The sequence below is a fragment of the Giraffa tippelskirchi genome, chromosome 1 (assembly GCF_054371585.1).
Source record: "Giraffa tippelskirchi isolate mGirTip1 chromosome 1, T2T-mGirTip1v1.2.pri, whole genome shotgun sequence".
Taxonomy (NCBI): Eukaryota; Metazoa; Chordata; class Mammalia; order Artiodactyla; family Giraffidae; genus Giraffa; species Giraffa tippelskirchi.
Window position 1 is genome coordinate 158,081,840 of NC_137275.1, and position 15,473 is coordinate 158,097,312.

At 40.8% G+C, this 15,473-nt stretch overlaps 1 protein-coding gene across 5 annotated transcripts in view; it reads right to left on the bottom strand.

Annotated features, from left to right (window-relative positions):
* The window catches only part of PDCD1LG2 (programmed cell death 1 ligand 2), a 155,491-nt gene that overhangs the window by 80,388 nt on the left and 59,630 nt on the right, over positions 1-15,473 (bottom strand). For all 5 annotated transcript variants that reach the window (XM_081501836.1, XM_081501857.1, XM_081501848.1 and 2 more), the window contains one exon: positions 7,056-7,322. In XM_081501836.1, coding sequence (XP_081357962.1) covers positions 7,056-7,322 — 267 coding nt within the window. The remainder of the gene's footprint in view (positions 1-7,055; positions 7,323-15,473) is intronic.

Below are 15,473 nucleotides of genomic sequence, written 5' to 3' on the forward strand. Positions count from 1 at the left end.
GCTAAGTAAGTGGCCAAACCAGGACTGCAAACCCAGATCTGTCTGACCCAAAGCTCAGGCTCCACAGGTATTTATCTCTAAGTTTAAGACTGTAGTGAACATAAAGATAAAAAGCATTAAGAAGTTTGGTTCATCTAAATGTTGGATAATTCATATTTAAAAATTTTAATTGAGGTATAATTGTCATATAACATATTAGTTTCAGGCATACAACATAACGATTTAATATTTGTATACACTGTGAATAATCATCATAATACATCTAGTTAACAGCCCTTACCACACATAACCCATAGTAACTAATATCTTCTTGGAAGTGCTTACTGGGGCTTCCCAGGTGGCACAGTAGTAAAGAATCTGCCTGCCAATGCAGGAGATACAAGAGATGCAGTTTCAATCCCTGGATTGGGAATATCCCCTGGAATAGGAAATGGCAACCTACTTCAGTATTCTTGCCTGGAAAACTCCATGGATGGAGGAGACTGGTGGGTTATAGTCCATGGGGTTGCAAAGAGTTGGACACAACTGAGAGACTGAGCACACACACGCAGGAAGTGCTTATTATGTACTTGCTGCATGTAGCACCATAAGTCAAGGAGTTCTTACTGTCCCCACAGAAGGAGATGTCCTTACCTCAGTGCCTTTATGCAAACCCTTGTCCTGTAAGTTTCCCTCACAGTTCCTTCCATACACAAGTTCTACTTATTCTTAAAGATTTTCTAACACTGAACATGCAGTAAGACATCAGCCTGCTTAGAATGTAAGTACATGAAGTTACAAAGACTTCTGCAAAGTCATCTCTGAATTCCCTATAGAGCCAAGCACCAGCTACATGAAAGGGGTCAATAAGAATTTGTTGGACTCAATTGACTATCTGTCCATCTAGTCTACCTTGCCCAATCTTTCTTATCATTAGTTAAATCTTGTGGCAGACTGCTAAATCCATCCTCTGTTTCTTCTCTAGTATTAGCTAGGTGTTAGCTGGACACATGGTTTCTCTGAGACTACATGTCTAAGCCTTTCCTGCAGCAAGATGTGGCCAGCCATGTGAACTAAGTTCAGGCCTAGAGAATGAGTTTTTTGTGTCCTGGCCTTCAAACAATGGGTGTATCTTTTTCTTTCTGTGGCAGTGACCCAGCTTTGACAGTTCAACAGGGCAACATTCTGGAGAGTGCCAGAGCAATAAGATGGAAAGAACCTAGATTACTGAATGACTTTATAGAATACAGCAACTTACCTGCTCTGACCCATCTTCTATCTCTGAATGTGACATCAGAGAGAAGTATACTCCTGCTTTAAGCCACTATATTTTGAGGTCTCTTAGCCTAAATCCTAATGCATATTATTCTAGATTGTTTTATAATGATTGCATGCTACTTAACAATGCGATGTCCTGATGCAGTGGGAAAAATATTGGATTTGTCCTTATCCACAGTCTCATGCACTTATAAGGAAACCAAGCTTCTTGCTGGACAAACCATGTTTTTTGTTTTTGTTTTTTTCCTGTTTCTATCCTTTCTGACTGCTAAGGACTTTACATATTTCATTTAATCCTCATGATAACTCTATTAGGTATCCACCATTTATCCTTATTCTACAGATGAGAGGCTGAGTTCTGGGGTGGCTCAGTCATATGTTCATGTTCTCAAAGCTAGTAGGTAGCAGAGAGAGGATTTGAAATTCTAGTCCATCTGACCTCAGAGCCTGTGCTCCTGAGCACTGCCAGAGAGTCATCTCCAAGTCTCCTGGGAGAGCTTCTCTGCCAGACCTACAAGGGTCTTATTATAGTTATTTCCTGTGCTCCCATCTCATTATATTTCCTAATGAAAATGCATCGCTGGCCGAGTGGAAGGAACCCTGTTTCAAAAGGAAAATGGTGTCACTGCTCCTTAATTTCTGATTGAAAATTAGGATGTTCAATCATCTATTCTGGAGCTACTGGAGCACCTCCCACCCCAGACTCTCACTGCTCTACGTGTTTTATTCATTGACTTCTGAAGAAGTATGTGTGGGTCACAGAAGTCAGCAGTGAGCAGCCAATTTATGAGAAAGGGCACAGTCATAAGACAACTTAAAAATGTTTTTGAGAAACAGGAGCAGGGAACCCGTGGGAGGATGTGTGACTTTGGTCATTTTGTTGCCGGTATTTGTGTCACAAACTAGGCAATCATTTGTATCCACACAGACTGGCAGCTGGGATGATGGGACTGGGGTAGTCCAAGAGTAAGTCTCCAAGCCATTTATCTAACATTTACTGAGCACTTACCATGGGCAGAGCACTCAGGTTTTGCTTTAGTTTGGATATAAAGAAGACTCATGTGAACAATTAAAATGCATGGACAATAAAAGAGCAATGAAAGAGAAAAGACAAGTACAGTTGCAGGCAAGCAAAGAAATAGGTCTAGAAGGTGAGATGAGGGAAAGATGCCTTGTACTCTGAAGTTACCTGAGCTACTCCGAGAGCTGGTGAAGACAATGAAGAATGATATTTTGTGTGGAAGAAACTGCCTGAGGAAAAACATCATGGTGACCAGAGAGGTGCAAGTAGGTTCAGAGAGTATAGGGTGAGGAAAGGGTACTACTTGGAGCAGAGGATCCGTGTCTGGGGGCAGGATGGATATAGAGCTGAGAGGGACTCTCAACCGAGAGAATCTAACTGCACAAAGATTCTTCCATCTCCCTGCTGGCTGCATTCATGAGCAATATCCTAGGAGCTCCCAAGCCCTGATGCAGACCCCACAGGTCCCTCCCACAATTGTTGACTCTACTATTAGGTCTCTCCGCATGGAGAGAAGGGCAAGCTTACTGCATTCTTAACTTCTCACTGCCTTAAGGCTTCTAGACGAATGGTCAGTCTGCCCTTCCACCTCTCTACTATGAAGAGAAAAATAGTGATGTAATCAGCGATGACAAGGGTATGTTGTAGTTATTTCCAGATTCTTCTCATCCAGGCCCTTGTTTCCCACTGAAGATCCTTATGTAAGTATCACTCTAGAAAACCACATTTCATCCAATATTGGCCAACACTTAACCAGACAGAAAATTCTATATAACAAAGGAAAGTTGACTAAACAATTTTTGGAGAAAACCAATTCCCCAGGGATTATTAATATTCGAGCCTGTGAGGCTCTGGTACAAAATAGTTATAGCTCAGTTTTTATAAGGTGACAAGTCTGGTGGTCTTAGTTGTGATAAAAGGAGATGCAGAGAATGTTGAAAGGTCAACTTGCCTAATTCATTATTTTCACTTAAAGTTGGTCCTCAAAATGGTGCACTTATAATGTCTTCATTTCTGTCCATATCCTTAGCATGAATCCTCTCTTTGCTTTCTCACTTCATCATAATAACTTAGAAAGAAGCTGGGCTAACTTTAATGTTGCAATTGTGTAGTGAAGTGTGGGGAGGTAGGGAAATGGGGGTTTGGAATGACAATGGAGTTGGCTGCCTCTGAAAACTATATCAGGGAGGATTTTATTTTCTAGAAAAAAAATGCTAGGAAATTAATGATGAGATGGGCACTGAGTCATTTCAAAGTTCTCTGACTGGCCTGTGGATCAGCGCCAGTCCATGACAAAATTTAATTTGAGATAGAGCAGGTATCTCTGGTGCCCGAACTCATATTCTGTCTGTCCCACCTGATTTCAGCCACGGCTGAATGTGGCTGAATGATGGATGGTTCTGTGCAGGTTCTAACTCACTTCTCCCTGACAGTCATGCCTCAACAGTGTGCTGCTTTTGTGCCAGGGCTTCCCCAATGCTGAGGGTTGTTTCCTCTCATGACTTTTTCCAGTGACCTACTTGTAGAGTTTTTGCTTCTCCTATCCACAAATTTATGTTTCCCTGGATTAAAGTTCCAGTTCCCTAGTGGCCAATACTTCTACCAATGATGCTGTGTACCAAGGGACATGTTCTACTGCATGTAAAGTTATAGCTACTGCCTAGTCAGCTTGAGCTCTATCCACTGTCAGACCAGCGGGCAAAGCAAAGAATCATAATACTGGTAGAGGAACTGATCTTGATTCCCATGTTGTTGCTGTTCAGTCTCTCAGTCGTGTTTGACTCTTTGTGACCCCGTGGACTGCAGCACGTCAGGCTTCTCTGTCCTTCGCCATCTCCCAGAGCTCACTCAACTCACATCCATTGATTTAGTGGTGCCATCCAACCATCTCATCCTGTCATCCTCTTCTCCTCCTGCCTTCAATCTTTCCCAGCATCAGGGCCTTTTCTAATGAGTCAGTTCTTCGCATCAGGTGGCCAAAGTATTGGAGCTTCAGCATCAGGCCTTCCAATGAATATTCAGGATTGATTTCCTTTAGGATTGACTGGTTTGATCTCCTTGCAGTCCAAAGGACTCTCAAGATCTTTTCCAACACCACAGTTCAAAAGCATCAATTCTTTGGTGCTCAGCTTTCTTTATGGTCCAACTCTCACATCCATATATAACTGCTGAAAAAACCATAGCTTTGACTATATGGACCTTTGTTGGCAAAGTAATTGTTCCCATGAAGAACTCCAATGCTGCTACACAATGGAGGCAGGGAAGACTGTCTGGAACTCAGGGATCCACTGATTCTCTGAGTCTTGTTACTTTCATACCCAGTGATAACAATGAAAAAGCAACTGCAGTCTGCTGAGGGTGGGGTGACTAAGGGCTCAGGTCTCCCAGTGTTGAAAGTCTGAGTCACCCCCACACCCCTCCTTCCCTCCACCCTCTAGGCAAACAAACTATTCCATCTGAAATGCTGAGTGAGGGAAAGCTAGAATGTATGCTGGATGAGAGAGATGACAAATTTCAACTATGGCTTGGGATCAGTTGCAGCAGCAGAAACTGTAACTTGTTTCATGAACTCTGGTATATGTATTTTGTGCAGAGAATAGTAGCTACTTCCCTGCCCAAAGGCTCGGAGACAGTAGTTTGAATATAGGGCATGAAGGGACAGACTTGAGCAGCGCAAGGGATCGACTACTGTCGTCCTGCCTCACTTTCTCTCAGCCTCTCTTCTGAGTTTAGCCACACATTGGGTAGAATTCTGGGTGGGCCTCAACTCACTTCACGGTCAGTGACTCCCTCAGGTGGACACATTGCTTTCTGCCTGAAATGACTTTGATGCCATAGATGCTGGGGGGACCTTTCTCAGCCCACATGCATGCATAGCTCACAGCAGAAGGAAGTTACACTCCTGGGGACAACTGCTCACCACTGGGGGTAAAAGAAGATAGATTAGTCCTTCAGTCTGAAGCTCTTTGAGTAAACATCAGGAGATGATCTATATACTTCTCATGAAGTTCTTGAGTATTTCAGCTTCTACTGTTCATGCCAACAATTGGGATAATGCACCCTTCTATTTTCTCTTCCTTCTTTCCTGTCTTAATTTTTGAATCTCTCACTTCTGCCCCTTGGGGTCACCACCTAAATGCCTGCATGCCACACAAGTCCTCATCATAGGCTCTTTTATCTAACTAAGATAGAGAGTAAATAGTGGAATATAATGACAATATAGCAAATCTTCTGTAAAGTCAAATTTAATCACTACTAAGGACTGTCTTTGTTCTGAAATTATATCCTTTATTGGTAAGATAGCAGAATAATGGCTCCTCTTAAAGATGTCCATGTTCTGAAACCTGTGAATGCATTACCCTACATAACAAAGGATTGTGCAGATGTGATTATTTAAGGACCTTGAAATGGGAAAACTATCCTGAATTATCAGGTTGAGGTATGTATTGGGGGGAGGCATCTAATGTAATCACAAGGGTCCTTAAGAGGTAGAAGAGAGAGGCAAGAGAGTTAAAGAAAGATGTGATGACAGAAGTAGAAATCTAATGCTGGCTTTGGAGGTGGAAGAAAAGGCCATGTGCCAAGGCATGCAGGTGGCCTCCCAAAGGTGGAGAAATCCAGAGAATGAATTCTCTCTTAGAGCCGCTACAATCCCGTGACACCTTGATTTGAGCCCAGTAAAGCTCTTTTCAGACTTCTGACCTCCAGAAGTGTGAGCAAATAAATTTGTGTTGTCTAAAGCCCACAGTGGGGGCTTCCCTGGTGTTCCAGTGCTAAAAAATCCACCTCGCAATGCAGGGATATGAGTTCGATTCCTGCTCGGGGAACTAAGATCCTACATATCCTGGGGCAACTAAGCCTGTGCGCCTCAACTAGAGAGTCCATGCATTTAAAGGAAAGATCCACATGCCACAACTAAGGCCTGACATAGCTAAATAAATAAATAAAATTCTTAAAAATAAAGCCCATGATGGTTGTGGAACAATAGGAGACTTATGCCTCTGCAAAAAAATGACTTGTCTCATAAAATGATTATGATACTAAATGTTAGCTGATACTAAATGATCTGATACTAAATGTTAGGTGCTATTATTTGTCAAATGAATGTTCTTACCAGATAAAAAATTAGCACACTATGAGAGCTGTTATAAATTTTACTGATGCATGAAGTTCTAAAGTATAGGATTCAGCATAGCCATAGAAGTCTATAAATGATTATTTTAAAGAGGTCAGTTTTCCTGGAAAACTCTAAAACCACTTGGCTGGCAGAAAAGCCAGCAAAGTAATATTCATACTGCTGACTCATGGCATTATGCCTGAATCAAAGTGATCAGTCTTATGCTGGGTATTTTCAGTTTCTTCTTTGGGTCCATTCACAGCACTCTAACACTCTATTCTAAGCCCTGAGAGGCTGACCTTATGAACGTATCAGAGGACTTCCTTGTTCTGCCAGTGGGAGGCTCCAGCAGGAGACTGGAGGGTGGGAGAACAAGGTTGGGGCATCCATTCATCACCTTTTGCTCTTGGGAGTGGCTGCTGGTGGCAGCACCCCTGTACTGGGGGCCCCAGGTCCCTTTTCCAGGTTCCAGCAGCCTCTCCTGGGGGCGGGGCAGTACAGCTTTTGAAGTCCCAGGTGCTCTATACTACTTTTAGTAGTTTCTCTAAACCTTAATCACTCCCTTTATTACACTCTTTTCAGGTTACTCCTTCTGACTGTGCCATCCATTTCTTGCCTAAACCCTGATTGGTAGAGCTAGGAAGGGTGGGCAGCTCTTACCTTGGACAATGGTGGCTGAAGTGAGTTCTTTTATATTGGCATTCCAGAACACACAGCTGAAATTCCTGCCAGGGTGTGGCTTTAGGCGCAGAACACTGGTAACCTGGTAGAGGCCTTCAGAGGTCTTGGTGTGGCTGGTGTTGGCAGGAATACTGATGTTTGGCCAAGACACTTCTGCCAGGGGATAGCCTTCAGCCTGGCAGGTGAGCTTCACCTCATCTGTCCCTGGGACCTTGAGGTAGCTAGTGTTTATTTTCTTGTAGGAAGCTGGGACAAAAAAAAAGTGAACAAATAATTCTCTCTTCTCTGATTTCTATAGATCCCTGTACTTAATGTCATATGAAATAAATTATCATTATCAATATTAAATAATAATGGTTTTAACTTTTAAAACATTTCCTGTGTCCCAGATATCATGCTCTTTTACATCACTTAATTATTTAATTTTTACAACAAAACAGCATTGTCAATATTCCCAATTTTTGTTGAAGGTAATTGAGGCTAGAGAGGTTTATTTCACTCTAAGTCACAGGGTTATTAACTGGTGGAGCCAATTATGCACAATCGAAGCTTGATTCCAAATCTCAGTGGTGCTTTATCCTATCACAATCTGTGGCTGTAAATTATCTCACAGTCAGAGACTGGAGAAAAAAAGAGGATGGATAAACAAAATCATTAGATAACCCCTACATCCCACTTTATTTAGTACTTTTTCTAAGATCTTCAGGAGGAAGTTTTCTTTCCACTTCCCTCTTTCCTCTGTCTTCTTTGAGATTAGGAGGAGAGAAAAATAAAGACCTAGACAACTGTTGGAGGTCAGATTCATTGCCATCTTGGCCCCAGCTGGTTCCATCTGGATTTGAGTTTTTTTGTGTTGTTTATTTGCTTTTGTTTGCAACTTCCTTTCTTATCTCTGGACCCTTTAATGTAAAGATTTATGTTCACTTCTGCTGAAGGTGGGGATTGATGGGTTTTGAGCAAAGACCTGGAGCAGCTCTGGCAACACTTGGAAGATGAAATGAGTTAATACATGTAAAGTGCTCAGAAAAGGACAAGTACAGTAGGTACATGATGAGTGCTATTATTTTTTAAAGACCTAGATTCTATCAATATTCAAGAATACAGCATATTTATTAGTTATTTCTCCTCTCTAATACCCCCCCATGCACGCACACGCACATACGCACACACACACGCGCACACATACACACCATTCTGTGCAGTGGATGCTGAATATATTAACCAGATATTCCTCCCTGCCCTTTAGAAAACTGAGATCTAAAATAAATACAAGTGACACTGAGAGCACCAGGAAGACACAAGGACAAATTGTCCAACTGTTTTAGACTATAGCTAAAAATAAATGTTAACCACATATGCAAGTACAAGGGAGTGTGAAAAGTAACCTGTTGATTTTTGGTGAAAGGAAGAGGGGGTGGGCACTAGCTTTCATTAGGTAGGAAATACTTTCTTTAAGAAATAGAATTTTGATACAATCTTTGAAGTAAAGATGTATATATGGCCCAGATATGAATAAATATTTTTTTCTTAAATTTTTGGGAGGAGTATAAATGAGTACAAATGGTGCAAAGTGATTTTTCTACTAAAATAGTGGTAACAGCCACTTGGAAAACATCAAATATATATGACTTACTAAGTGTTTTGTAGGTACTGAGTTCATGTTCTGCACTTTTACATTCTGTAGAGGTGGAAGGAATATTCAAGCCCCTCTACACAACTTTTGCTTTTTGAGAGCCTCCCTTGTGTGTCTCTATGTTGCTGCTGCTGCTGCTGCTGCTAAGTCGCTTCAGTCGTGTCCGACTCTGTGCGACCCCATAGACGGCAGCCCACCAGGCTCCGCCACCCCTGGGATTCTCTAGGCAAGAATACTGGAGTGGGCTGCCATTTCCTTCTCCAGTGCATGAAAGGGAAAAGTGAAAGGGAAGTCGCTCAGTCGTGTCTGACTCCTAGCTACCCCATGGACTGTAGCCTACCAGGCTCCTCCATCCATGGGATTTTCCAGGCAAGAGTACTGGAGTGGGGTGCCATTGCCTTCTCCGGTCTCTATGTTATGAGTTGCTAATTTGATTGTGTTAGTCACTCGGTCGTCTCTGACTCTTTGCGACCCCATTAACTGTAGCCTGCCAGGTTCCCCTGTCCATGGAATTCTCCAGGCAAGAATACTGGAGTGCATAACCATTTCCTTCTCCAGAGGATCTTCCCCACCCAGGGATTGAACCTGGGTCTTCTGCTTCACTCACTGGGTCATGGGTCACCAGAGAGCAGATGACTGCACCTCGAAGAGCTGTTTATAACCTGTGACCTTTTTTTTGAAGTTCTCTTTTCCATGCCACTAGGCACACTTGGCCAGGCCTGCTGGGATGCCTGCCTCAAAAAGCTCTCACATTTTCCTCACTCACACTACTCCAGCTTCTGTTTGTGACTGAGTGGTGGGGCAGATTTTTCTTATCTATGAGGCTGGATGGATGAGTGAATTCAGGGTCTGATTTGCAAATCTGGACTCAGTTTAAGACAAGGGAACTAGAAATCAGAAGTACCTATTCTGAGTCATGTTCTCCAGTGCAGATTATAAGAGAAGGTTCAATGTAGGGAGAGGCAAAAGGAGAAAATTACGTGTTCATCCAGTTATTAGTTTAAAAACTTGAGCTCATTTCCCATTTGGCTATTAATTACTCTGGATATAGCTCACTTAGTCAAGAACTTAGAGACAACTGGGGTGAGTAGCTCTAAACCTGACTCCATCCCCTTAATATACCTCCTCTCACTTAAACCATGCAAAGATCCTATGTGGTAGACAAAATTCACACTCCAGGAATAAATAAGGAAATGGCTGGAATCTGGGGTGACTGAGGGGACTTGAACTCAAGCCCTTCATGGGTACAGCATTCTGAATTCTGCATTGGAATCATCAGAAGAGGATGGTTCTCTAAGTAAGTACAAAAGTCTAGGAATGAAGCATCAAATATGGGAAGAGGGATGTTTTCAGAGGGACTTAGGAATACCCAGAAATAGAAGATGAGAAGAATTAGGTTCTGAAGCAGCCTACCAAAGAACTTGAACTGAGTAGACTCATCACTCTCCTTGGAGCCAGTTTTGGTCTGTCTCTAGCAATCCAATAGTACCTGAAGCATGCATTTTATCTCATTTTGTTACTTTATCTACACTTATTTTTCCTCGGTTTGATGTCCCCTTATTATCATTTCATCCTAGTATGTTGTAGATTATTTCTGTAAGCTCTGGGGTTTGGGAGGGGCATAAAGTAGAATAAATGGATTCATAGGAATAGTGTCTTATGGATGAGGGCTTGGCCTACTCCAGCAAGGCAGCTTAGGACAAGATACAAATCTTGGCTGCCAAGTTGACAGGTGATTTCAGAGGTAGGAGGGCCAGGAATCAGGAGCTGGGCTGAGGCTTTGGCTATATAAATAAGGGAGCAGATGGGAGAGATGTTCTCCTAAAAGAATAATCAAGAAATGATGCAACTGACAAGGGATTAATTTCCAAAATATACAAACAGCTCATAGAACTCAACATCAAAAACACAAACAACCCAATTAAAAAATAGGCAGAACACCTGAATAGACATTTTTTTCAAAGAAAACTTACAGATGGACAACAGGCACATGAAAAGATGCTCAACATAGCTAATTATTAGAGAAATGCAAATCAAAACTGCAATGAAGTATCATCTCACACAATCAGAATGGCTATCATCAATAGTCTACAGAGAATATATACTGGAGAGGGTGTGGAGAAAATGGAACCGTCCTACACCATTGGTGGGAATGTAAATCGCTATAGTCACAATGGAGAACAGTATAGAGGATCCTTAAACTAAAAGCAGAATTGCTACATGATCCAGCAACCCCACTCGTGGGCATATATCTGAAAAAGATGAAAAATCTAATTTGAAAAAAATACATGCAGTGCAATGTTCACAACAGCACTATTTACAATAGCCAAGATATGGAAGGAATATAAATGTTCATCGACAGATGAATTGGTAAAGAAGATGTGGTGTATGTGTGTGTTCAGTTCAGTTCAGTCACTCATTCATGTCTGACTCTTTGTGACCCATGGACTGCACAGCAAACCAGACTTCCCTGTCCATCACCAACTCCCGGAGCTTGCTCAAACTCATGTCCATCGAGTCGGTGGTGCCATCCAACCATCTCATCCTCTGTCATCCCCTTCTCCTCCTGCCTTCAATCTTTCCCAGCATCAGGGTCTTTTCCAATGAGTCAGTTCTTCCCATCAGGTGGCCAAAGTATTGGAGTTTCAGCTTCAGCATCAGTCCTTCCAAAGAATATTCAGGACTGATTTCCTTTAGGATTGACTGGTTGGACCTCCTTGCAGCCCAAGGGATTCTCAAAAGTCTTCTCCAACACCAAGTTTAACAGCATCAATTCTTTGGTGCTCAGCTTTCTTTATAGTCCAACTTTCACATCCATACATGACTACTGGAAAAACCATAGCTTTGACTAGATGGACCTTTGTTGGCAAAGTAATGTCTCTGCTTTTTAATATGTTGTCCAGGTTGGTTATAGCATTCCTTCCAAGGAACAAGAGTCTTATAATCTCATGGCTGCAGTCACCATCTGCAGTGATTTTGAAGACCAAGAAAATAAAAGTCTGTCACTGTTTCCATTGTTTCCTCATCTATTTTCCATGAAGTGATGGGACTGGATGCCATGATCTTAGTTTTTTGAATGTTGAGTTTTAAGCCAACCTTTTCACTCTCCTCTTTCACTTTCATCAAGAGTCTCTTCAGTTCCTCTTCATTTTCTGCCATAACAGTGGTCATCTGTGTATGTGAGGTTATTGATATTTCTCCCAGCAATCTTGATTCCAGATTGTGCTTCATCCAGCCCAGCATGATGTACTCTGCAGATAAGTTAAATAAGCAGGGTGACAATACACAGCCTTGACGTACTCCTTTCCTGATTCAGAACCAGTTGTTCCATGTCTGGTTTTAACTGTTGCTTCTTGACCTGCATACAGATTTCTCAGGAGGCAGGTAAGGTGGCCTGGTATTTCCATCTCTTTAAAAATTGTCCACAGTTTGTTGTGGTCTACACAGTTAAAGGCTTTGGTGTAATCAATAATGCAGGAGTATATGTTTTTCTGAAAAACTCTTGCTTTTTCTATGATCCAATGGATGTTCGCAATTTGATCTTTGGTTTCTCTGCCTTTTCTAAATCCAGCTTGAACATTTGGAAGTTCACAGTTCATGTACTGTTGAAGCCTGGCTTGGAGAATTTTGAGCATTACTTTGCTAGCGTGTGAGATGAGTACAATTGTTCAGTAGTTTGAACATTCTTTAGCATCGCCCTTCTATGGGATTAGAATGAAAATTTATCTTTTCCAGTCTTGTGGCCACGGCTGAGTTTTCCAAATTTGCTGGCATATTGAGTGCAGCACTTTCACAGCCTCAGCTTTTAGGATTTGAAATAGCTCAACTACAGTTTCATTACCTTCACTAGCTTTGTTTGTAGAGATGCTATCTAAGGCCCACTTAACTTCATATTCCAGGATGTCTGACTCTAGGTGAGTGATCACACCATCATGGTTATCTGGGTCATGAAGATCTTTTTTGTATAGTTCTTCTGTGTATTGTTGCCACCTCTTCTTAATATCTTCTGCTTCTGTTAGGTCCATACCATTTCTGTCCTTTATTGTCCCCATCTTTGCATGAAATGTTCCCTTGGTAGCTCTAATTTTCTTGAAGAGAGCTCTAGTCTTTCCCATTCTGTTGTTTTCCTCTATTTCTTTGCATTGATCACTGAGGAAGCCTTTCTTATCTCCTTGCTATTCTTTGGAACTCTGCATTCAAATGGGTATACCATCCCTTTTCTCCTTTGCCTTTCATTTCTCTTCTTATCTCTGCTATTTGTAAGGCCTCCTCAGACAACCATTTTGCCTTTTTGCATTTCTTTTTCTTGGGGATGGTCTTGATCAATGCCTCCTGTACAATGTCACAAACCTCCATCCATAGTTCTTCAGGCACTCTTTCTATCAGATCTAATCCCTTGAATCTATTCATCACTTCCACTGTATAATCGTAAGGACTTTGATTTAGGTCATACCTGAATGGTTGAGTGGTTTTCCTTACTTTCTTCAACTTAAGTCTGAATTTGGCAATAAGGAGTTCATGATCTGAGCCACAGTCAGCTCCTGGTCTTGTTTTTGCTGACTGTATAGAGCTTCTCCATCTTTGGCTTCAAAGAATATAGTCAATCTGATTTCGGTATTGACCATCTGGTGATGTCCGTGTGTAGAGTTTTCTCTTGTGTTGTTGGAAGAGGGTGTTTGCTGTGACCATTGCGTTCTCTTGGCAAAACTTTGTTAGCTTTGCCCTACTTCATTTTGTACTCCAAGGCCAAAGTGTGTGTGTGTGTGTATAAAATATAACTCAGCCATAAAAAACAATTAAATAATGTCAGTTGCAGCAACTTGGATGAAACTAGAGATTAGCATACTAATTGAAGTAAGTCAGACAAAGACAAATATCATGATATCACTTATATGTGGGATCTAAAAATATGATACAAATGAACTTATTTACAAAACAGAAGTAGATTCATAGACATAGAAAACAAAGTTATGGTTACTAAAGGGGAATGGGACAGAGGGATAATTTAGCAGTTTGGGATTAATAGATCACTGCTGCTGCTGCTACTTCATGTCCGACTCTTTACGACCCCATGGACTATAGCCTTCCAGGCTCCTCTGTCCATGGGATTTCCCAGGCAAGAACACTGGAGTGGGTTGACATGTCCTTCTCCAGGGGCTCTTTCCAATCCAGAGATCAAACTCATGTCTCCTGTATTGGTAAGCGGATTCTTTACCACTGAGCCACTTGGGGAGCCCTAGATATACACTACTATATATAAAATAGATGAACTACAAATAGTTACTGTATAGCACAGGAAATTATATTCAATATATGTAATAATCTATAATGGAAAAGAATCTGAAAAAGAATATATATATATATATATACAACCACATACCTCTATACACATACATATAAAACTGAATCACACACAAAAGTAACATAACATTGTAAATCAATTATTCGTCAATGAAAAGATAAAATAAAATTTTTAAAAAAGAATGAGCAAGATCTGGGGGAGGGGCATGAGCCCACATCTTCCGTTTACATAACATTAAAGACGTCTCCCCATCTTATTTGGGAAGTGGCTGAAAACACATCATATCAGCAACACACAATGGGGAAGCTAGACTGAGGGTGATATTCTTAGGAAAATATGAGTAAATTTTAGAATTTCAGAGGTGGCAGTGATCTTAAAATTCAATTAGTCTAACTTCCTGCTCAACAAGAAGTATCTTCTCCAGCAGCTTTGCTAGATGACTATCTTGATGAATGTTTCACATGCACTTGAAGACAATGTGTATTCTGTAGTTGTTGGGCATGAGTTTCATATAAGCCAATCAAGATGGCTAATGCTGCTCTACTCTTTCGTTTTCTTTTTGGGTATTCTACCAGTTATAATAGAGATGAGTTGAAATCTCCAAATATGATTATGGATTTGTTTATTTCTCCTTTTAGATCTGTCAAATTTTGTTTTATACACTTTGAAGCTATATGGTTAGATGTATACACATTTAGGATTGTTATATCTTCCTGCTGAATTGATTTTTTTCTATCATTATGAAATGTCCCCTTTTCTCTTTAATAATATTTTTTTTCTTGATATTGGTAACCTGCTAGATAACTAACTTTTGGTTAAGTATACTTACAAATGGAAGCTCCTACTTCCAGAAGTGGTCCTTGCAGTGATTAGACAATAAGAAAGTTAAACTTTCATTGGGAAGATTATCTTTACACCAAGTCAAATTTTGCCTTATGGTAGCTTCAACCCATTGGTACTTACTTGTCTGGTTTAGCAAAACAACACATGGTAAACATAGTAGTTAAGAACATGGGCCTTAGAGTCCAAAAGTTTTGACTAGACTTAAGTGCTGCTTATGTAACTTGTCAAGCCTTAAGCCTCATTTGTAAAATAGGCACAGCAATATTTATCCTTAACTGTAGTGTTAGAATGATAAATGAATTAGGTACCTAGAACATATTAAATAGTCAATTAGTGCTGGTAATTATTATCCCTTCCTGCTTTCACTAATTGCTGACTTGCCTCACTATTCTCCATTTGGCTTCTCAGTCTGTTTCATCAAAAGAATTACTACTTTCTGATTTCAGTTTCCACTGGTTTAAATGCTTTCTATTATCCTGCTATCTCTGACTATATGATTCAAATGTTACTGGCAATTTTAGCATTTCTGAAATAAAGATAAGCTTTATTATCTTTACTATATATTATAGTACTATATTATCTACCTTACATAGTATTATCTGCTTTATCATCATAATGA